Source organism: Hypanus sabinus, chromosome 8, assembly GCF_030144855.1.
Source record: "Hypanus sabinus isolate sHypSab1 chromosome 8, sHypSab1.hap1, whole genome shotgun sequence".
Taxonomy (NCBI): Eukaryota; Metazoa; Chordata; class Chondrichthyes; order Myliobatiformes; family Dasyatidae; genus Hypanus; species Hypanus sabinus.
This window is the reverse complement of record NC_082713.1, coordinates 146,166,371-146,185,552: the sequence shown is the minus strand read 5'-3', so window position 1 is coordinate 146,185,552 and position 19,182 is coordinate 146,166,371. Positions and strand designations below refer to the sequence as shown.

The window sequence follows — 19,182 nt, the reverse complement described above, 5'->3', positions numbered from 1 at the left end:
AGGGACAAGTGGACAAGGGAGTCACATAGGGAGTGATCCTTGCAGAAAGTGAAAAGTAGAGGGGGTGGTGTTGAAGATCAGGTATCAGAAATACTAGAATATTCTGTGTAATCAGTGAATTTACCCATCAGGGTGCAAATATTTTCATCCAAATCTTTCATATGCTTTTTAGACAAAAGATGTTCTAGCACTGATCAAAAATCTACAGTTGGAAAAACACCCTATAAAACACTCATAAAACACCCCCTCTACACACTACCTTCTATGGTTAAGCCAATTTTGGATCCAATTTTTCAAGTCACTCTAAACTCCATGTGACATAATTTTCTGGACTAACCTACCCTGAGGGATGCTGTTTAATGAATTATTGTAGTTCCTACACACAATATCTAATGCTCTACCATTATCAGTCATCTTTGTCACTTCCTGCTCAATATCAAGCATGGTGACCATCCCTAATAAACCCATGCATTTCAAGTGCAAGGAAGTCCTGGTCCTAACAACCTTTTCCAATAAATTTCTTAGCCCTGAAGCAAAGTTCACTTGCCTATTATTTCCCGGTTTGCTCCTGTTGTCCTTCTTCTGCAGGGGAACAGTACTGGCTATACTCCAGTCCTCTGGTACCTTGCCTATAGTTAATTAGGATACAAATATCTCTGTCTCCTCCCTTACTATCCTCAGTATCCATCAGGCTCTGGGGGTATCCAGCTTAATGTTTTTCAAGATTCCAAACACCTCCTCCTTTCTAATATTAATATGACCTAGATTATCAACTTAACCTTCCCAAATCTCACTATCAACCATATATTTCTCTTTGGATAATACTGATTAAGTATTTATTAAGGCTCTTTCCTATTTCTTCCAGTTCCACACATAAATCCCCTCCTTTGAGTCCGAGTGGACCTCCTCTTTCCCTTGCAACCCTCTAGCCACAGAGATATGCATCACATGTCCAACAGTTCCATGGTGTTTCCTGGCAGGAGTTAAGAGGCTGAATATCAGAGTCTCCGCATCTGGGCCTCAGCTGTGTACTTGCATGACAGCTACTTTATGCTCAAGAACACACAGATGCCTTCCTTGTCCTTTTCAGTTGTGGGAGTAATTCTTAATTGGAGCAGTAACAGGAACAGAACAAGTACATAAAGTGGGATTTTCATTATCTTGCTGTTAATGAACAGCTCCTTACATTGTACTGTCCGCCTTATCTTTATCCTTTCTTATCAAGGCAATAGGGAATTATTATAGGAAAGTGGGAGATGTTATAAATATCAATAGTAAGATAGCACAGAAGCACGGAGCATTAATGTGCAGAAGAAAATGTCAAGATGTTTAATCTCTGACTATTCTGTCTAATAGGACTAATAAAACTTCTCCTTAGCCAGTTCTTTGAGATTAAGAATGACATCATTCCTTTCCAGTTTTGTTGGTTCTGAGTTGCCTAATGAGGCTCATAAAACAGGAGAAATGTGATATATTATTTAGAAATAGGCTGTGTGTCAGGTCAAATCAAATTATCTGGTTTTAAGGTATTCTGGTCATTGTATGCAGACAAGCTTTAATTTCTAGGATCATGTATAGCAACATCTTAATACAGAAAACTCTTCTTCATTAAATGTTTTAACTTGAATTCCCATAAGTCAGCTAATTGCATCATGATATTCAACATGGTGAGTATAAAGGTCTTCCCTTGATCGGGACTAGAAGAAACATAGAAAGTGAGAGAAAATGTACGATGCTAGAAATTCTATTGAGTAATCCAATGTTGTTTCTGTGAGACACAATTTTTAGAAAATATATTTATTAAAGAAAAGTGCGATTTCCAGCTTGGAATATTAACTTAGTGAATGTCCTTCGAGGTACTATACATATTTACACACATATGTGCCTACACACTCAAAATGCTGGAGGAACTCAGCAGGCCAGGCAGCACCTGTGGAAAAAAGTACAGTCGACGTTTCGGGCCAAAACCCTTCAGCAGGACAGGAGAGAAAAAGCTGAGGAGTAGATTTGAAATATGAGGGGATGGGAGGGAGAAACACCAGGCGATAGGTGAAACTTGGAGGGGGGAGGGATGGAGCAAAGATCTAAGAGGTTGATTGGAGACACAAGGCCATGGAAGAAAGAAAAAAGTGGGGGGTGTGGAGGAGCACCAGAGAGAGGTGATGGGCGGACAAGGAAATAACATGAGAGAGGGACAAGGAGATGGGAAATGGTGAATGTGGGTGGGGGGGCGGTGTGGGTGGAGGCATTACTGGAGGTTTGATAAACTGATGTTCATGCCATCAGGTTGGAGGCTACTCAAACGGAATATAAGGTGTTGTTCGTCCAACCTAAGTGTGGCCTTACCCCCACAATGGAGGTGGCCATGGATGGACATATCAGAATGGGAATGGGAAATGGAATTAAAATGGGGGGTGGTGGCCACTGGGAGATCCCACTTGTTCTGGCGGATGGAGCATAGATGCTTGGCAAAGCGGTCTCTCAATCTACGTTGGGTCTCACCGATATACAAGAGGCCACACTGGGAGCACCGCACGGAGTATATGACCCCAACAGACTCACAGGTGAAGTGTCGCCTCACCTGGAAAGACTATTTGGGGCCCTGAATGGTAGTGCAGGAGAAGGTGTGGGGCAGGTGTAGCACTTGTTCCGCTTGCAAGAATAAATGCCAGGAGCGAGATCAGTGGGGAGTCCCCACTGAATGGACAAGGGAGTCATGTAGGGAGTGATCCCCACAGAAAGCAGGAAGTGAGGGGGGGAGAGGGAAAGTTGTGTCTGGTGGTGGGAAACACCATCCCCCTCTCTCAATTCCTCCATCTCCACTGCATCTGCTGTCAGGATGAGGCTTTTCATTCTAGGACATAGGAGATGTCCTCGTTTTTCAAAGAAAGGAGCTTTCCTTCCTCCACATGCTTCCTTGTGTATTCGTCCCTCCCCACTGATCTCACTCCTGGCACTTATCCTGGCAAGTGGAACAAGTGCTACGCCTGCCCCTACACTTCCTCCCTCACCACCATCCACTGCCCCAAACAGTCCTTCCAGGTGAGGTGACACTTCACCTGTGAGTCTGCTGGGGTCATGATTTGTGCTCAGTGCTCCCCGTGTGGCCTCTTGTATACCTCTGAGACCCGACGTAGATTGAGACCCCACTTTGCTGAGCATCTGTGTTCCGTCTGCCAGATCAAGTGGGATCTCCCAGTGGCCACCCATTTTAATTCCACTTCCCATTCCAACATGTCCATCCACAGCCTCTGCCACTGTCGTGATAAGACCACACTTAGGTTGGACGAACAACACCTTATATTCCGTTTGGGTAGCCTCCAAACTGATTGCATGAACATCGATATCTCGAACTTTCAGCCTCCACCCCTTCACCATTTCCCATCCCCTTGTCTCTCTCTCATGTTACCTCCTTGCCCACCCATCACCTCCCTCTGGTGCTCCTACCCCCCCCCCCCCTTTTTCTTTCTTCCATGGCCTTCTGTCTCTTTCATCAATTAATCTCCTAGCTCTTTGTTTCATCTGTCCCCTTCCAATTTTCCCTATCGCCTAGCGTTTCTGTCCCCCCTACCCCCCACCTTTCAAATCTACTCCTCAGCTGTTTATTTCTCCAGTCCTGCTGAAGGGTTTCAGCATCCACAGATGCTGCCTGGCCTGCTGAGTTCCTCCAGCATTTTGTGTGCGTTGCTCAGATTTCCAGCATCTGCAGATTTTCTCCTGTATATGCCTGCACATTTGGCTTTAATGTACTTGCAGATAATTTGGGGATGGAGACCATACACCCATTGCCACACACTTATGCATGCCCCAGACATTAGCCTCAAGGTTTCAGTCTTCACTAGCTGGTCCCCTCATTTCACTCAATCTGTGTCAGCCTCCACCTCCCTACCTGCCTTTCATCTCCCCTGTGATTCACTGCTAACCTGTCCTTTTGATGTTCTACCATTGTGGAGCGTCCAAAGAAAAGATGATCGAGCATTCAAATATGTAAGGCATGATCTGTCTCTCATGTCTTTTGGTCTTGTACTTCGTAGGATTTTAAAGCCAAGGGCTCTTCATTAAAAATATCTGCAGATTTGCAGCACACTGGCATATTAGCAAAGTCACTAAGGAGGCAAAGAATCTCTAGGTGTTGCGGCTTTGATTTCTGGTTGCATTACATAACTTGAAGGTTTGACATTTATATGACATTATATAATATTCCCAAATCAGGAAGGGTAGGTCACCTGCTCTGATATAACCTGTCTTAAATTACCAGCTGAGTTACTTTCTTCAATCGCTTCAGCATTGCGGGTAAGGAACTAGGCTAAAGAATATGTTATTACGATCTTACTAAAGCAATTACAACATTGGGTCAACGTGAATCACTTTGAAGAATTGAGAAACACTTACATTCAGTCTCAAAGAGAATAATCTGCATTCCCAACAGGCCAATAGACTTGTAGAAGTTGTACGTGGCAGAACTTTTCTTTTTTGCACACAGTTTAAGTATCTGTAATAGATGATAAATTAAATCAGCCTTAAATCAGTCCCCAGCTTGCAGAAAGGTTCCATTCCTGAGAACAGTTTGCAAGCTGACTTCCCTTCAAGTCATTTGTTTAGCTAGTTATATCATATTACTCTACCTACACCTGCTAGAATACTTTTATTTCATTAAATATTCATTCTAGTACTATTCATCATTAACATTAATGGGTAATATGCTGTATTCAGTCATTCATTATTAACATCACACTTTATTATTATTATTAGCATGACAAATCTTTTAAAATGTATGGGAGAAGTTGTGTAAAATCAGGTTTTTGTAAGTCAGGACATTCATAGCATGTACAGTCCCTGTATATATTGCATGCATATGTACTTGAAGAACAACCTGTACTACATAGGATTACTTTTAGTATATTTGTGAACAAATTACTACTACTAGATGAGTATGGCTTGTCTACAATAAAGTATGGTGGTCTAACTTGGCTACTCGGTTTACTAAATAGCAATAGAAAAGAGTCCAGAAATGCTAAATTTAACAAAGTTTAAAGAAATCAAGGGAAAGGGAAATGGCGTCCGTCATTTTGTATTAGTTATAGGCCTGTACCATACAAGCATGTGAGAGCAGGAGTTAAGACATGAGGAAAGATCAGGACAAATTGATTTCTGTTGTTTAGCGTTATCGCCAGAGCCCAGCTTTTACATGCAGTCAGAAGATCATTGTACTGCTGGGGTGAGAGCGTTCACGTTCTGCTGAACAACTTGGAGAAATCCATTTCTAACTCTTGAAAGGGAGAGCCATTGTTTCCAGCTGACTTGAGAAAACGGGTGAATTATGGAGTGCAGCAGTTGGGAACTGCCAAGATATCCAGTACTGTCTCAGATCATGTACTCACGTCATCACAAACCAGATATATCTTCAATCAGAGGAAGCCCTTCTCGTCTTACATCAAAGGCTGTATATGTATCAACCATTACAATATTCTTCTTCAGCAGGCTAACTAATCTTGATGATGACATTACAAATACATTTAAAACTTAAGAAATAGGGACTTTTTAAAATTTATACTCGCATTTGGTCCACAGGATCCTGACAAATTGTAATTAATAGCTGAAGGGAAGTTCTATTCAGATATGTAAGCGCCAATAGAGAGATTCTTACCACAACCAAGTCATTAAAAAGAAAGACCTCTCGCTGATGAGCTGCCTGCTTCTGTGCTTTGTTGATGTCCATGACCTCAAACAGCCGGCTACAACAAACCAATCGTCGATGGGGAACGGAAAGGTCCTGTGAATGCACCAACAATGAGTTCTCTTTGGTATCTGGGATGAACATTATCTCATATTACTCCAGCACTGATGAGCTGACCAACATGGAAGAGGAAGATGCTAGAAGGTGTCTCTGTTTTTTTATTGGAACTGCAGAATGTACTATATCATGGGCAAATGCTCAGGATAATATGCAGATGATCTAACACAGCCTGCAGCTCCAATTTTAAAACTCTCATCTTTGTTTTCAGATTCTCGGTGGGCTTACAACTTTTAGCCACATAACTCTCTGAGATATCTGTGTCTCACTATTTCGTCTTTTGAGCATCTCTGAACTTAATCTCTTCCCTACTGATATCTATGTCTTCAACTGCCTTGGGCTTAAACTCTCGAATTTCTTTCCATCACTTTTTGTTAAGACTTTTCTTAAAATGTACTCTTTAAATAAGTCTTTGATCATCTGCCCTAATTCCTCTCTTTGTGTCTCAAGTCACTTTTAGTTTGATAATGTTCCCATGGAGTGCTTTGAGACACTTTTCTACATGTAACCCCCTGGGTCGCCTCAGGCTCGCTCAGCTCATTCTCGTCTAGGGGGAGCAGCCTTCGGCCCCGCCAAACTGGGTAATCAGCTGGTGTGGATGCTGTGTGATGTCCCCGCCTCGCCCAAAAACAGACAGTACACCATATGCGATTAAATGAGTACAATTTATAAAGGTTACTATAACTAAGTGATTAATAACGATACAGTATATATGAAGAGAAAATTAAAGAAAAGGCGCCAAACTTATCAAAGTCCAAACCACTTCGTGCACAGCCGTTGGAGCTCAATTTCTGAAGTCTTCTGGCCACCATTCGATCCCCTCCGAACTCCTCGACTCGCAGCTCAGGACCCTTCGAACTCCTCGGACTCTCCAAACAGCTCAGGACCCTCCGAGTGGTCAACCAAGCACATCTAGCTTCATTCCCCCCCCTCCTCGGAGAACCTCCCGGCCTCGGACCCCCCTTTGGGGTCCGATCCTCGCCCAGCTTAGAGCATTGCGTCCTCTCTCTCGACCCCCTCGTGCCGATCTGCCCAAAAGCCCGTCAACAAAAGCTTACAGACTCAGAAGAAAGAACATTAATCCCCATTTGGTTTACAAAGGAATACCATTCTCGTTATCAGTAAATTAGCATTCCTGCTAGTTAACAAAAAGAAGAAACCCTCTTTACATACATTAAATGTACAGTATCAACCACGCACGTTAGATTTGCAGGATTTTCAAGTCCAACATTTTTGCGAGGTTTTTAAAAATTTTAAGTAATTTCCAATATCAATTTCATGAACCTATGTACAATTGTAATCATCTTCTGCTAATATGGGGACTAACACTGCAGCCATTATTTCAATGTTTCGCAGAAATTAACCACGCTCCCTTTTTAATTCTCAATAATATAAAAGCAGAGAATCGCATTTGACTCCGATGGATTTTCCATTTACATTTTCACCTGTCACAGATTTAGAGTTTTGGACTGATTTTGGTTTATTGGTAAATTGGTTTCTTATCATTAAATGTACTGAGGTACAATGAAAACCTGACTTGTATACCATTCTTACAGATCAATTCATTACAACAGTGCCATCAGTTAGTACAAAGTATAACAATAACAGAGTATAGAATGAAGTGTTACCATTGTAGAGAAAGGGTAGTGCAGGTAGACAATGAACTGCAAGGTCATCGTTTCCTAGTGTGATAATACGACCTCAGTCACTGAGGTCAAGATTTCATCTTATCACACAAGGGAACTGTTGCATCATCCTTGAGCCTGGTGTTACATGCTTTCAGGTTTGAGTATCCTCTGCCCAGTGGGTGAGGTGAGAAGACAGAATGAGTTGAGTGGGTAGGATGTTTGATTATGCAGAGTCAGTCCATGGAGGGCAGGCTGGTTTGCGTGATGTGCTAAGCTATACCCACAACTCTCTGAAGTTTCTTACTCTCACAGGCAGAGCAGTTGCCAACCAAGCTGTGATGCACCTAAATAGTGTGGCGGCTCTTTTCCTAGCGTATGCGAACCGACTCACAATTAGATAGCCTACGGGGGTTTGCGAGCACAGAGCTTTGGAGCCTCTTCGCCATGGGGGGCCGGTTGACAGAGGCTTAAAAGTGAGGCTGAAGTTTTCGAATAAAGTTTTTCCTTCGACTGCAGTTACCGACTCCGTGTCGTAATTTTAGCGCTGTTTGTAGCACACCGCTACAATTGGTGACCCCGACGGTCCAAACGATTTTTGGACCAGAAATGACCGACGCCGCCTCTGTTCATGCGGTTTCGTTGAAACTGCCGGGTTTCTGGACACAGCGCCCGGACCTATGGTTCCAGCAAGCCGAAGCCCAATTCCACGTTCGCCGGATCACCTCAGAAGACACCCGCTACTACTACGTGGTGGGCTCCCTCGACCAGGACACAGCTGCCCAGGTCGCGGAGTTCGTACAGTCGCCCCCGGCAGACGGCAAGTACACGGAATTCAAAGCCCTGCTCCTCAGGACTTTCGGACTCTCACGGCGCGAGCGGGCTGCCCGTTTACTGCACCTGGATGGCTTGGGCGACAGACCTCCATCGGCTTTAATGAATGAGATGTTGTCTCTGGCCGAGGGACACACAGGCCTCATGTTTGAGCAGGCATTCCTGGAGCAGCTGCCCGAGGACATACGCCTGCTGCTGTCCGACGCGGATTTCAGTGACCCCCGGAAGGTGGCAGCCCGGGCGGACTTGCTGTGGAACGCCAAAAAGGTGAGCGGGGCGTCCATCGCACAGATCACCCAGCCACGCTCCCGGCAGCAAACTAGTCCGGGCCCGGCCGCAGAGCCCACTAACCCCCGGCCCAATGAACACTGGTGCTTCTACCACCAGCGGTGGGGCGCAGAAGCCCGCCGTTGCCGCCCGCCCTGCAAGTTCCCGGGAAACGCCAGGGCCAGCCGCCGCTGATGGCTACGGCGGCTGGCCATCGGGATAGCCTCCTGTATGTGTGGGATAGCAGGTCGGGACGCCGCTTTTTGGTCGATACTGGGGCTGAGGTCAGCGTTTTACCTCCGACAAGTTACGACACTCGCAGCAGGGCACCGGGTCCCCCCCTGAGGGCCGTGAATGGCAGCACAGTAAGGACCTATGGCACCCGTCAGGTGCAGCTACAGTTCGGCCCCAGCCAGTTCACGTGGGACTTCACACTGGCCGCCGTAGCCCAACCGCTTCTGGGTGCGGATTTTTTGCGAGCTCACAGCCTGCTGGTTGACCTGCCCAGGAAGAGACTGGTACACGCCGAGACCTTTCAGACGTTCTCCCTGGGCGCGGCCCAGTTGCCAGCCCCTCACCTCGGCTCCATCACGCTGTCCGACAACGACTTCAACAGGGTCCTGGCGGAGTTCCCATCGGTTCTGGCACCGCAGTTCACAGCAGCCATGCCCAGGCACGGCGTACAGCACCACATCCCGACACAGGGACCACCCCTCCATGCCCGTGCTCGGCGGCTTCCCCCGGACAAGCTCCGACTGGCGAAGGAGGAGTTCCAGAGAATGGAGGAATTGGGGATCATCCGGCGGTCCGACAGCCCCTGGGCTTCCCCCCTGCACATGGTGCCCAAAGCGACGGGGGGCTGGAGACCGTGCGGCGACTACCGCAGGCTGAACGAGGCTACCACACCGGACCGCTACCCTGTGCCGCACATTCAGGACTTTGCGGCAAACCTGCACGGCGCCCGGATCTTCTCCAAGGTCGACCTTGTCCGAGGGTACCATCAAATCCCGATGCATCCTGACGACGTCCCCAAGACGGCTCTCATCACCCCGTTTGGCCTCTTCGAGTTCCTCCGCATGCCGTTCGGCCTGAAGAATGCCGCACAGACGTTCCAGCGGTTAATGGACGCGGTGGGACGGGACCTGGACTTCGCGTTCATCTATTTGGATGACATCCTCATAGCCAGCAGCAGTCGTCAGGAGCATCTGTCCCACCTCCGTCAACTCTGCGCCCGACTGAGTGAGTACGGTCTTACAATCAACCCTGCCAAATGCCAGTTCGGACTTGATACCATTGACTTCCTGGGCCACAGGATTACTAAAGACGGGGCAACCCCTCTGCCCGCTAAGGTAGATGCGGTCCGCCACTTCCCCCGACCCACCACGGTCAAAGGCCTTCAGGAATTCGTAGGTATGGTCAATTTCTACCGCCGCTTCCTCCCTTCAGCTGCCCGGATCATGCGCCCCCTGTTCGCCCTGATGTCGGGTCCGAGCAAGGACATTACCTGGGACGAGGAGTCCGCCGCCGCTTTCGTTCAAACGAAGGAAGCTTTGGCTGACGCCGCAATGCTAGTACATCCCAGAATGGACACCCCTACCGCCCTCACAGTGGACGCATCAAACACGGCAGTCGGTGGGGTGCTGGAGCAGCTCATCGCAGGTCGCTGGCAACCCCTGGCGTTTTTCAGCAAACACCTGCGGCCACCCGAGCTCAAGTACAGTGCTTTTGACCGGGAACTGTTGGCGCTCTACCTGGCAATCCGGCATTTCAGGTACTTCCTAGAAGGTCGGCCCTTCACCGCGTTCACGGACCACAAACCGCTTACCTTTGCGTTTACGAAGGCATCCGACCCCTGGTCATCCCGCCAGCAACGCCACCTGTCCTACATCTCTGAATACACAACGGATGTCCGGCACGTCTCGGGTAAGGACAATGTCGTGGCGGATGCGCTCTCTCGCCCTACCGTTCATGCCCTTTCCCAAGGGGTAGACTTTGAGGCACTGGCAGAGGCACAGCAGGTAGATGAGGAGATTCCGAGTTACAGGACTGCAGTCTCTGGTTTGCAGCTCCAGGACTTCCCCGTGGGCCCAGGTGAGAGGACCCTACTCTGTGACGTCGCCACCAACCAGCCCCGTCCGGTCGTCCCCGCAGCCTGGCGGCGACGTGTTTTCGACTCCATTCATAACTTGGCGCATCCCTCCATCCGGACAACTGTCCGGATGGTTTCCAGCAGGTTCGTTTGGCACGGACTCCGCAAACAGGTCAGTGAATGGGCCAGGACGTGCATGCACTGCCAGACGGCCAAGGTTCAGCGGCACACCAAAGCCCCACCGCAGCAGTTCCATCCCGCCCACCGGCGTTTCGACCACATTCATGTGGATATCGTGGGCCCCCTGCCAGTGTCGCGCGGAGCGCGTTACCTCCTGACTATCGTGGACCGGTTCACAAGATGGCCAGAGGCGGTCCCGCTCACCGACACCACCTCCGAATCTTGCGCCCGAGCCCTGATCGCCACCTGGATATCCCGCTTTGGTGTACCAGCCCACATTACCTCCGACAGAGGCGCCCAGTTCACCTCCAGCCTGTGGTCAGCTATGGCCAGCCTTTTGGGGACTCAGCTGCACCACACCACTGCCTACCACCCACAGTCGAACGGGCTAGTGGAGCGTTTCCACCGTCACCTGAAGTCGGCCCTCATGGCCCGCCTGCGAGGAGCCAACTGGGCGGACGAGCTTCCCTGGGTCCTTCTCGGCATCCGCACAGCGCCCAAGGACGACCTGCACGCCTCGTCGGCCGAGTTGGTATACGGCGCGCCCCTGGCCGTCCCCGGGGAGTTCCTACCAGCCCCGAGGGGGCAAGAGGAAGAACCCGCTGCAGTCCTGGGCAGACTTCGCGAGAAGCTCGGTAACCTGGCCCCCATACCCACTTCACAGCATGGGCGGCACCCGACCTGCGTACCCAAAGACCTACGGAACTGTAAGTTTGTGTTTGTACGAAGGGGCGGGCATCGGCCACCGCTGCAGCGGCCATACGAGGGGCCGTTTACGGTGCTCCGGAACAACGGGTCCACGTTCGTGCTGGACGTTGGGGGGAAGGAGGAGGTTTTCACGGTGGACCGCCTCAAGCCGGCCCATGTGGACCTGGCGCAACCGGCCGAGTTTCCGGCGCCTCGGCGCAGAGGCCGACCTCCCAAGCAGGTTCTGGCCCTGGCTGTGGACATTGGGGGGTGTATCGCCGGTTCTGGGGGGGGGTTATGTGGCGGCTCTTTTCCTAGCGTATGCGAACCGACTCACAATTAGATAGCCTACGGGGGTTTGCGAGCACAGAGCTTTGGAGCCTCTTCGCCATGGGGGGCCGGTTGACAGAGGCTTAAAAGTGAGGCTGAAGTTTTCGAATAAAGTTTTTCCTTCGACTGCAGTTACCGACTCCGTGTCGTAATTTTAGCGCTGTTTGTAGCACACCGCTACAATAGGATGTTTTCTATGGAGCATATCTGGAAATTCGTAAGGGTCAAAGGAGACATGCCTAATTTCTTTAGACTCCTGAAGAAATAGAAGCATTGGTGAGCTTTCTTGGCTGTGGCTTGAACATGGTTGGGCCAGGCCAGGCTCTTGTTGATGTTCACATTAGGAACTTGAAGCCCTCAACCTTCTCAATTGCAGCTCCACTGATGTTAAGAGAAGCATGGTCATCACCCCCATTCCTGAAGCTAATGACCAACTCTCTATCTCCATCTTATACCCTGACTCATCACTGCTTGAGATACAGCCTACTACGGTGGTATTTGCAAACTCATAGATGGAGACAGAGCAGAATCTGGCCACACAGTTATGAGTGCGCAGGGAGTAAACTAGGGGGCTGAGGGTGCAACCTTGTGAAGCACCAGTGTGAGGGTAATCGTGGTAGAGGTGAAGGATGTTTTTAGACCCAAGAGCTTGGAGATGAGTTTGATTGATATTATAGCTTTGAAGGTGAAATGGGTGTCTTTACCCGCTAGATGCTGCAGAGATGTTGTGGGAGTTCAGGTGCCTTTCAATCTCTTGCATATGTCCTTCGATGCCCCCAGATTAATTCTGGAGATCCACAAGAGTTACAGAGAAAACCAGTAAATCACCCATGGAATTTCGAGCTACTATTCGCTCCCTCTGGAGCACATCGTGATTCAACTCTATTAAGATTACACAGGACAACAGTTTTTTTTTAAAGTGTTGCTTCCTCAGATTTTTTTTTTTTGTTTATGATAGACCGCTTGAAGCTGAATACAGGTATAATTCCAGACTACTTGTATTGTGTAGGAATTTGGAGAAACAAGAAACTAACTTTTATTGAATATAATGTGTTTAACTGCATAATGGTGCTGATGCTTTGCAATAGTCCAATGAAGCTACAAATGATGATTATTTTCATTTGTACTCAGTATCTGAGGCTTCAAAGTATCCAACAATAATCAGCTAACACTGGTAGATTCCAGTTGCCCTGATACCATTTCTCTATGACCACAATGTCCTGGTGAAACCTTTCACCATGATTGTTACTGACAGTGCCAAGAAGTGCAGGAAAAAAGTCTAAATGGGAATGCAGAAAATAAATCTTTGGTGATGTGTTGTACTTTGTCGTTTTGCATGCTTGAAGCATGTTGTCAACTAGCTGCACGTAGTTTGGTGTTCTGTAGTTGCCAGGAGCATTTTCAAAACCTTGAATGCCTTCGATGCAATTATTTCTGGTCCCACTAGAAGATGTTCAGCGATGACTTGTTTGATTTGTGGACCAACAAAAATGCCTGCCTTAATCTTGGCATCAGTTATTTTGGGAAACACCTGTCTTAAATATTGAAATCCTCCATGGAAATTTCTAAATTCCATGGTCTTTCTAAAACCTGTCCTGCCATGCAGCATCTGCCCTGCCCAAAAATGTCCAGGCGCATCTGGACAAGATAGAAAACTTTTCAAGATAGAAAATGTTTCCATTAACTTGAATTATGAACTGAAAAAACAAATATAGATGACTTCAAAAAAAAAGGTGCATGGTCGGAAAACGTCATGGTGATTTTCATGATCAGCAGCCCAAAATCCATAATATGCCCCCAAAAGTATTCAGGAAGCAAAATCTTTGATCTCTAGTGTTACTATTCAAAGTATATTTATCCATTCAGGGCCCAAGCAGTCCTTCCAGGTGAGGCAACACTACTGTATCAGGTGCTCCCGGTGAGACCTACTATATATCAGTGAGACCTGACGTAGATTGCAAGACCGCTTCACCAAGCGTCCATCAGAAAAAGCGGGATCTCCCAATAGCCACCCATTTTACTTCCCATTGCCATTCCGACATGTCAGTCCATGGCCTCCTCTACTGCAGTGATGACCCCACACTCAGGTTGGAGGAGCAACACCTTATATTTCGCCTGAGCAGCCTCCAAACTGATGGCATGAACATCGATTTCTGGAACTTCAGGTAATTTACTCCACCCCCCACCCCATCTCTCTCCATTCCTGTTTCCCTCTCCATGGTGTTCTGCCCTCTCCTATCAGATTCCCCCTCCTCCAGCCCTTTATCTCTTTCACTAATCAACTTCCCAGCTCCTCACTTCACCTTCCTCCCCTCTCCCAGTTTCACATACCACCTACTACCCTCCCTTCCCCCCCATCTTCTTACTCTGACTTCTCATCTTCTTTTCCAGTCATGATGAAGGGTCTCGGCCAGAAACATCGACTCTTTACTCTCTCCCACAGATACTGTCTGACCTGTTGAGTTCCTCCAGCATTTTCTGTGTCTTGCCTTGGATCTCCAGCATCTGCAGATTTTCTCATGTTTGTATATTCACCTTTATTCTTTTCTCTAAAGTGTACTTTATCCTTCTCTGTGATAATTTCCTGTTGGTCAGATCAATTTGGAGAAAGAAAAGTACCTCACTCAACCGATCAAGGCCAGAATTATATCTGTCTTCTTTCTGTGGAATGCATATTGTATATTTTCTCTGAGCTATGGGCTGATGTATTCATCAGCCCTGTATTGGCCACTAGATGGTACATCTGAGCCTTTCAGCCTCTGCTGATGGGTTGCAGAACATGATAAGTAAAAAAAAGAATATGTTAACAACCTGTTCAAAAGCCATTTTGAAGGACAGAGCAAATTTAATGGTAATATTCACTGTAAGCAGAGCAATACCTGACATTAATTTGTTGCAAAATCAATCTACAGAGAATTATAAGAATCCAATGTGCACAAGAAAAAATTACTGTCACAAAAGCAATTAAAAAATTGCAGAGGCCACTAAAGTCAGTTAAACGTTGTCAGCAGTTCAATAAGTTGATGGTTGAGTATCTGACTCCCAGGCATAATATGGTGCAATTTTGTCTCCAGTGCCTTCTATCACTCAAAGCTGACTGAATAAGGTGTTGTCGATTCAATTTAAAGAAAAAAATGCCGACAGATGCAAAACAAGATGTCGTTCACCAGTGCCCGCCTTGCCTCTACTGCACAAGATCAGATTCTACTCAGAGTCTTTCTCCTCACTCAGATTGCAGACATATTTCAAATTAAAAGAAATTTCACAGCTGGCCATGGAACAAGGATTTTGAAAACAACTTACAATAAACCAATCCAGAAATGCAAACCCACTATTTTGTTTCTCTCTTTTAGCACTACTTAGAATCGGAATCTGGTTTCATATCACCGGCATTTGTTGTGAAATTTGTTGACTTTGAGGCAATAGTACAATGAAATACAATGAAAGATAGAGAAAAAACACTTATTACATTAAATATAGAATTGTTACATTAAATTAAGTAGTGAAAAAATAGAACTTAAGACATAGTGAGGTAGGGTTAGGATTAGGGTTCAATGTCCACTTAGAAAAAGGATGTCAGAGGGGAGAAAGCTGTTCTTGAATTGTTGAGTGTGTGCCTTTCACATTTCAGTACCTTCTCCCTGATGGTAATGATGAGAATGAGGCATGGCCTGGGTGATGGTGATCCATAATGATGGATGCTACCTTTCTGAAGATGTCCTGGATACCATGAAGGCCAGTGCCCACGATGGAGCTGACTAAGTTTACAACTCTCTGCAGCTTATTTCAATCCCGTGCAGTAGCAACCCCCACCACCCCATACCAGACAGTGATAGAGGCAGTTAGAATGCTCTGCACATTTTAATTAAATAGGAAGTACATATATTTCTTATTGTAATTTATATATTTTTTATCAATTGCTGTATTGTAAAGGGTTAATCTTCGTGCTTGCCAAATGTCTCCCAACCACCAGAACTTTGAATGCTACCGTGGGAATACAACCACGGGAATGCAATATACCTTGGGAATACAGCTATGGGAACATGAAGGCTAGGTGAACTGCAGCATTTTATATCAGTTCAGAGGGTATAAAAATAGAGTCTTGGGGGTAGTTCTTCGGGGCTCAGCAATCGTGACCATTGCTGCAGATTGGGCAGAGTGGGAGGGGTGTTGTTGTGAGAGGGGGCCCATGCATATCAAGGTAGGTATTTTAATGCTTGCTATTCTGTCCTAATTAACAAAGTTTTGTAGTCCTAAGTAAATAATTGGAGTCTGTGCCTTTCAGTCTTATCGAGCCAGGTCTGTGAACAGAACAATTGCACCATACTGCTATCACAAAATGACGAATTTCGCACTACGTGTCAGTGATATTAAACCTGATTTGATTTTGATTCTACTGACTATGATGGATAACTGGTAACAAGGTACCTACTTAGGGAATGAAAACAAGGGATATCTGCATCATGTAAGTGCGTGGTTACCTCTGAGACATAATTAGCAAAGATTCACTGAACTTACTGCTTTCATTCCCACGATTGATTTTTCTACTTTGGTTACATATGTCACATGATCTTCATTGGATTTTAATTCTTTCTGTTGAATTCGTTCATAAATCCCGACAACCATCTCACGGGGAATGTCCACTCCATCATCCACACCTAGTTAATAGAAGTGAGGGAATGAGAAGACATAAATAAGCACCAAATGCTACAGTGGAGAATCAAAGAAATTGGATTTACATTAAGTAGAATTAATAATATTTAAATTTGGTTCATCTTAAATACACTGTAAATTGACCTGACTGTCAAATCAAGAATCCTAACCAGGCCAAATTACTTGTTTTACCAGCCTTTCTGTCAGCTTCCTCATCACCATGACAAATAACATTCAAGCAACGATTGGAAAACCAATTTTTATTACATTTTATTACTTCACTTCTTTATATTTAAATGCATGATATACTCATGGTTTATTTAAGCCAATGAAGGTGGTAGACAGTGATGGAATGAATAATCCCAAATCATCACGTGCCACTGGCTTTGGGACAGGATACTTTCCAATCCTTTATTCACTTTAATTTTCTGAATCCTCTGAAGATGAAGCTAAACCCCAACTGAAGATGTTCCATGATTTCGTCCAATCATACGGCAGCACCTGTTCATGACTGCAAGGCTGAATTCTCTTCCTGATGGCATCCTGTGACATTTTTGCCCTTTCACTCATCAAAATAAAGCCACCTCTAGCTTGCCATGGTTCCTTTGCAGATCTCTCATCACTCAACTTCAAGACCAGGAAATCACTTTTAATTGAAATGTCATGACAGGAAAATGTGAAAGCATTTTTCTGGTGCAGCATTTAAAATCCAGCATTTGCCTTGGGAGTGATCGGTCCAGACTTTGGAATGGGTTAGTACACAATCCCAATTTTAACCTCCTCTGTTAATAGGAATGTTAACAGCTGTCTATATACAACGTCCCAAAATGTTCTTGTTAAACCTCACTTGCTCATGTAACTGCTTTAATCCAGACCTCTCTCTGAGTTTAGCATGGTTAACCTGCTACTATTTCACAATCATTCCCATCTATTGCTTTAGTCTTCGGCCTTATTAGATCATATTCGATTCAAGTCTAAAACTTCTCTTTGTGGGGACTACTCCAACTAAGATGTTCCCCTTCTTTGCTTATCCAGTCCTTCCTGTGTACGGATCCATTACAAAATCCATTCATGTTCCTTTTCACACTGGATTTATTGCAGCCATTAGATTATATGTAACAATCCATTCCATATCCTTCAATGCCATCTATCTCTCCACTGGACTGAACACTCAAGGGCTGCATTAAAAGACTTAATTACCTTTTAAGTTTCACAACCTCTTCCTGAGGTTCAGTTAGAGGCAGATAAATTTCCTTATGACTATTATTTAATAACTTTTTTCACCCCATAGATTTGCTTATATAATTCTTCTTCCATTCATTTTCTGCAGTGTTGTCCAATGTAAGATGAGTGAGCTGCACATTTTTATCCTTTAATGAAATTGCACTGATCTTGTGGCAATCTCCTTCCTAGCTACCACCCTAGGTTGTTGGTGCTTTCTGACACGGCAACATCAGATGCTTTGAACAAAATGGGGTCAGGATGGTGCTGAGCGGTGAAGTCTGTTGATGTTGTGGCTCAGACTTAGTTGTCCTTTTTAGGTTTGTTGCAATATTTTTATTTTATTTTAATTAGAGATACAGCAAGGGCTTTTCCAGCCCAACAAGCTGCACTACCCAGCAACCCACTGATTTAACCTTAATCACAGGACATCTACAATGACCAATTAACCTAGTAACCAGTACGTTGTTACTAGTAACCTAGTATCAGACTGTTTGAGGAAATCGGAGCACCCAGAGGAAAGCAATATGCTCATGGGAAGAACATACAAATTTTCTTACAGAGGATGCTGAAAGTTTTTCTAGTCTGTAACTGGACAAACACACACCAAGACTTTTGTTTGGCAATTTCTTTTTAAGTTTTTCTAGTCTGTAACTAGCATACCGTTTCCTCTTCGCTTGCTTTCCGTGTGTCCTGCGCATGCCCAGGAGAAGGAAATTCACCCAAATATCGGTTTTAATGTGGACAGAGGTATTTTTAAAAATGCCTAGTGTGGATACCTGTTGTTTTTACGTGAAACCGGCGTTTTCAAAATTATCCAGTCTAGTGTGGACGTAGCTTAAGGATCTGGAGATATATGTATTTGGATAGACACGGGCTGGTTAAGGGCAGTCAGCATGGCTTCATGTGTGGTAGGTTATGTCTAACCAATCTTACAGAATTTTTTGAGGAAGTTACCAGGAAAGCGGATGAAGGCAAGGCAGTGGGTGTTGTCAGCATGGACTTTACCAAGGCATGTGACAAGGTCCCTCATGGGAGGCTGGTCAAGAAGGTTCAGTCACTTGGCATTCAAGATGAGGTGGTAAATTGGATTAAGCACTAGCTTTGTGAGAGAAGCCAGAGAGTGGTAGTGGAGGGTTGGCTCTCTAACAGGAGGCCCGTGACTAGTGGAGTGCCGCGGCGACTGGTGCTAGATCCATTGTTGTTTGTCATCTATATCAATGATCTGGATGATAATGTGGGTAAGTGGATCAGCAAATTTGTGAATGACACCAAAGTTGGGGTTGTAGTGGACAGCGAGGAAGGCTGCAGAGAGATCTGCAGCAGCTGTAAAAATGGGCTGAAAAATGGCAGATGGAATTTAATGGAGACAAGAGAGGTTTTGCACTTTGTAAGGACCAGCCAGGGTAGTTCTTACACAGTGAATGGTGGGGCACTGAGGAGAGTGGTAGAACAAAGGGATCTGGGAATACAGGTCCATAATTCATTTAAAGTGGCATCAC

The 19,182-nt window shown here is 45.8% G+C and overlaps 1 protein-coding gene across 1 annotated transcript in view; it reads right to left on the bottom strand.

Annotated features, from left to right (window-relative positions):
* Nucleotides 1–19,182, bottom strand: part of LOC132398550 (IQ motif and SEC7 domain-containing protein 3-like) — a 165,238-nt gene that overhangs the window by 49,034 nt on the left and 97,022 nt on the right. Inside the window, exons 6-8 of the mRNA XM_059978171.1 lie at nt 16,325–16,464; nt 5,648–5,773; nt 4,393–4,492 (exon numbers count right to left, since the gene is read on the bottom strand). Of these exons, the coding sequence (XP_059834154.1) occupies nt 4,393–4,492; nt 5,648–5,773; nt 16,325–16,464 (366 nt within the window). The remainder of the gene's footprint in view (nt 1–4,392; nt 4,493–5,647; nt 5,774–16,324; nt 16,465–19,182) is intronic.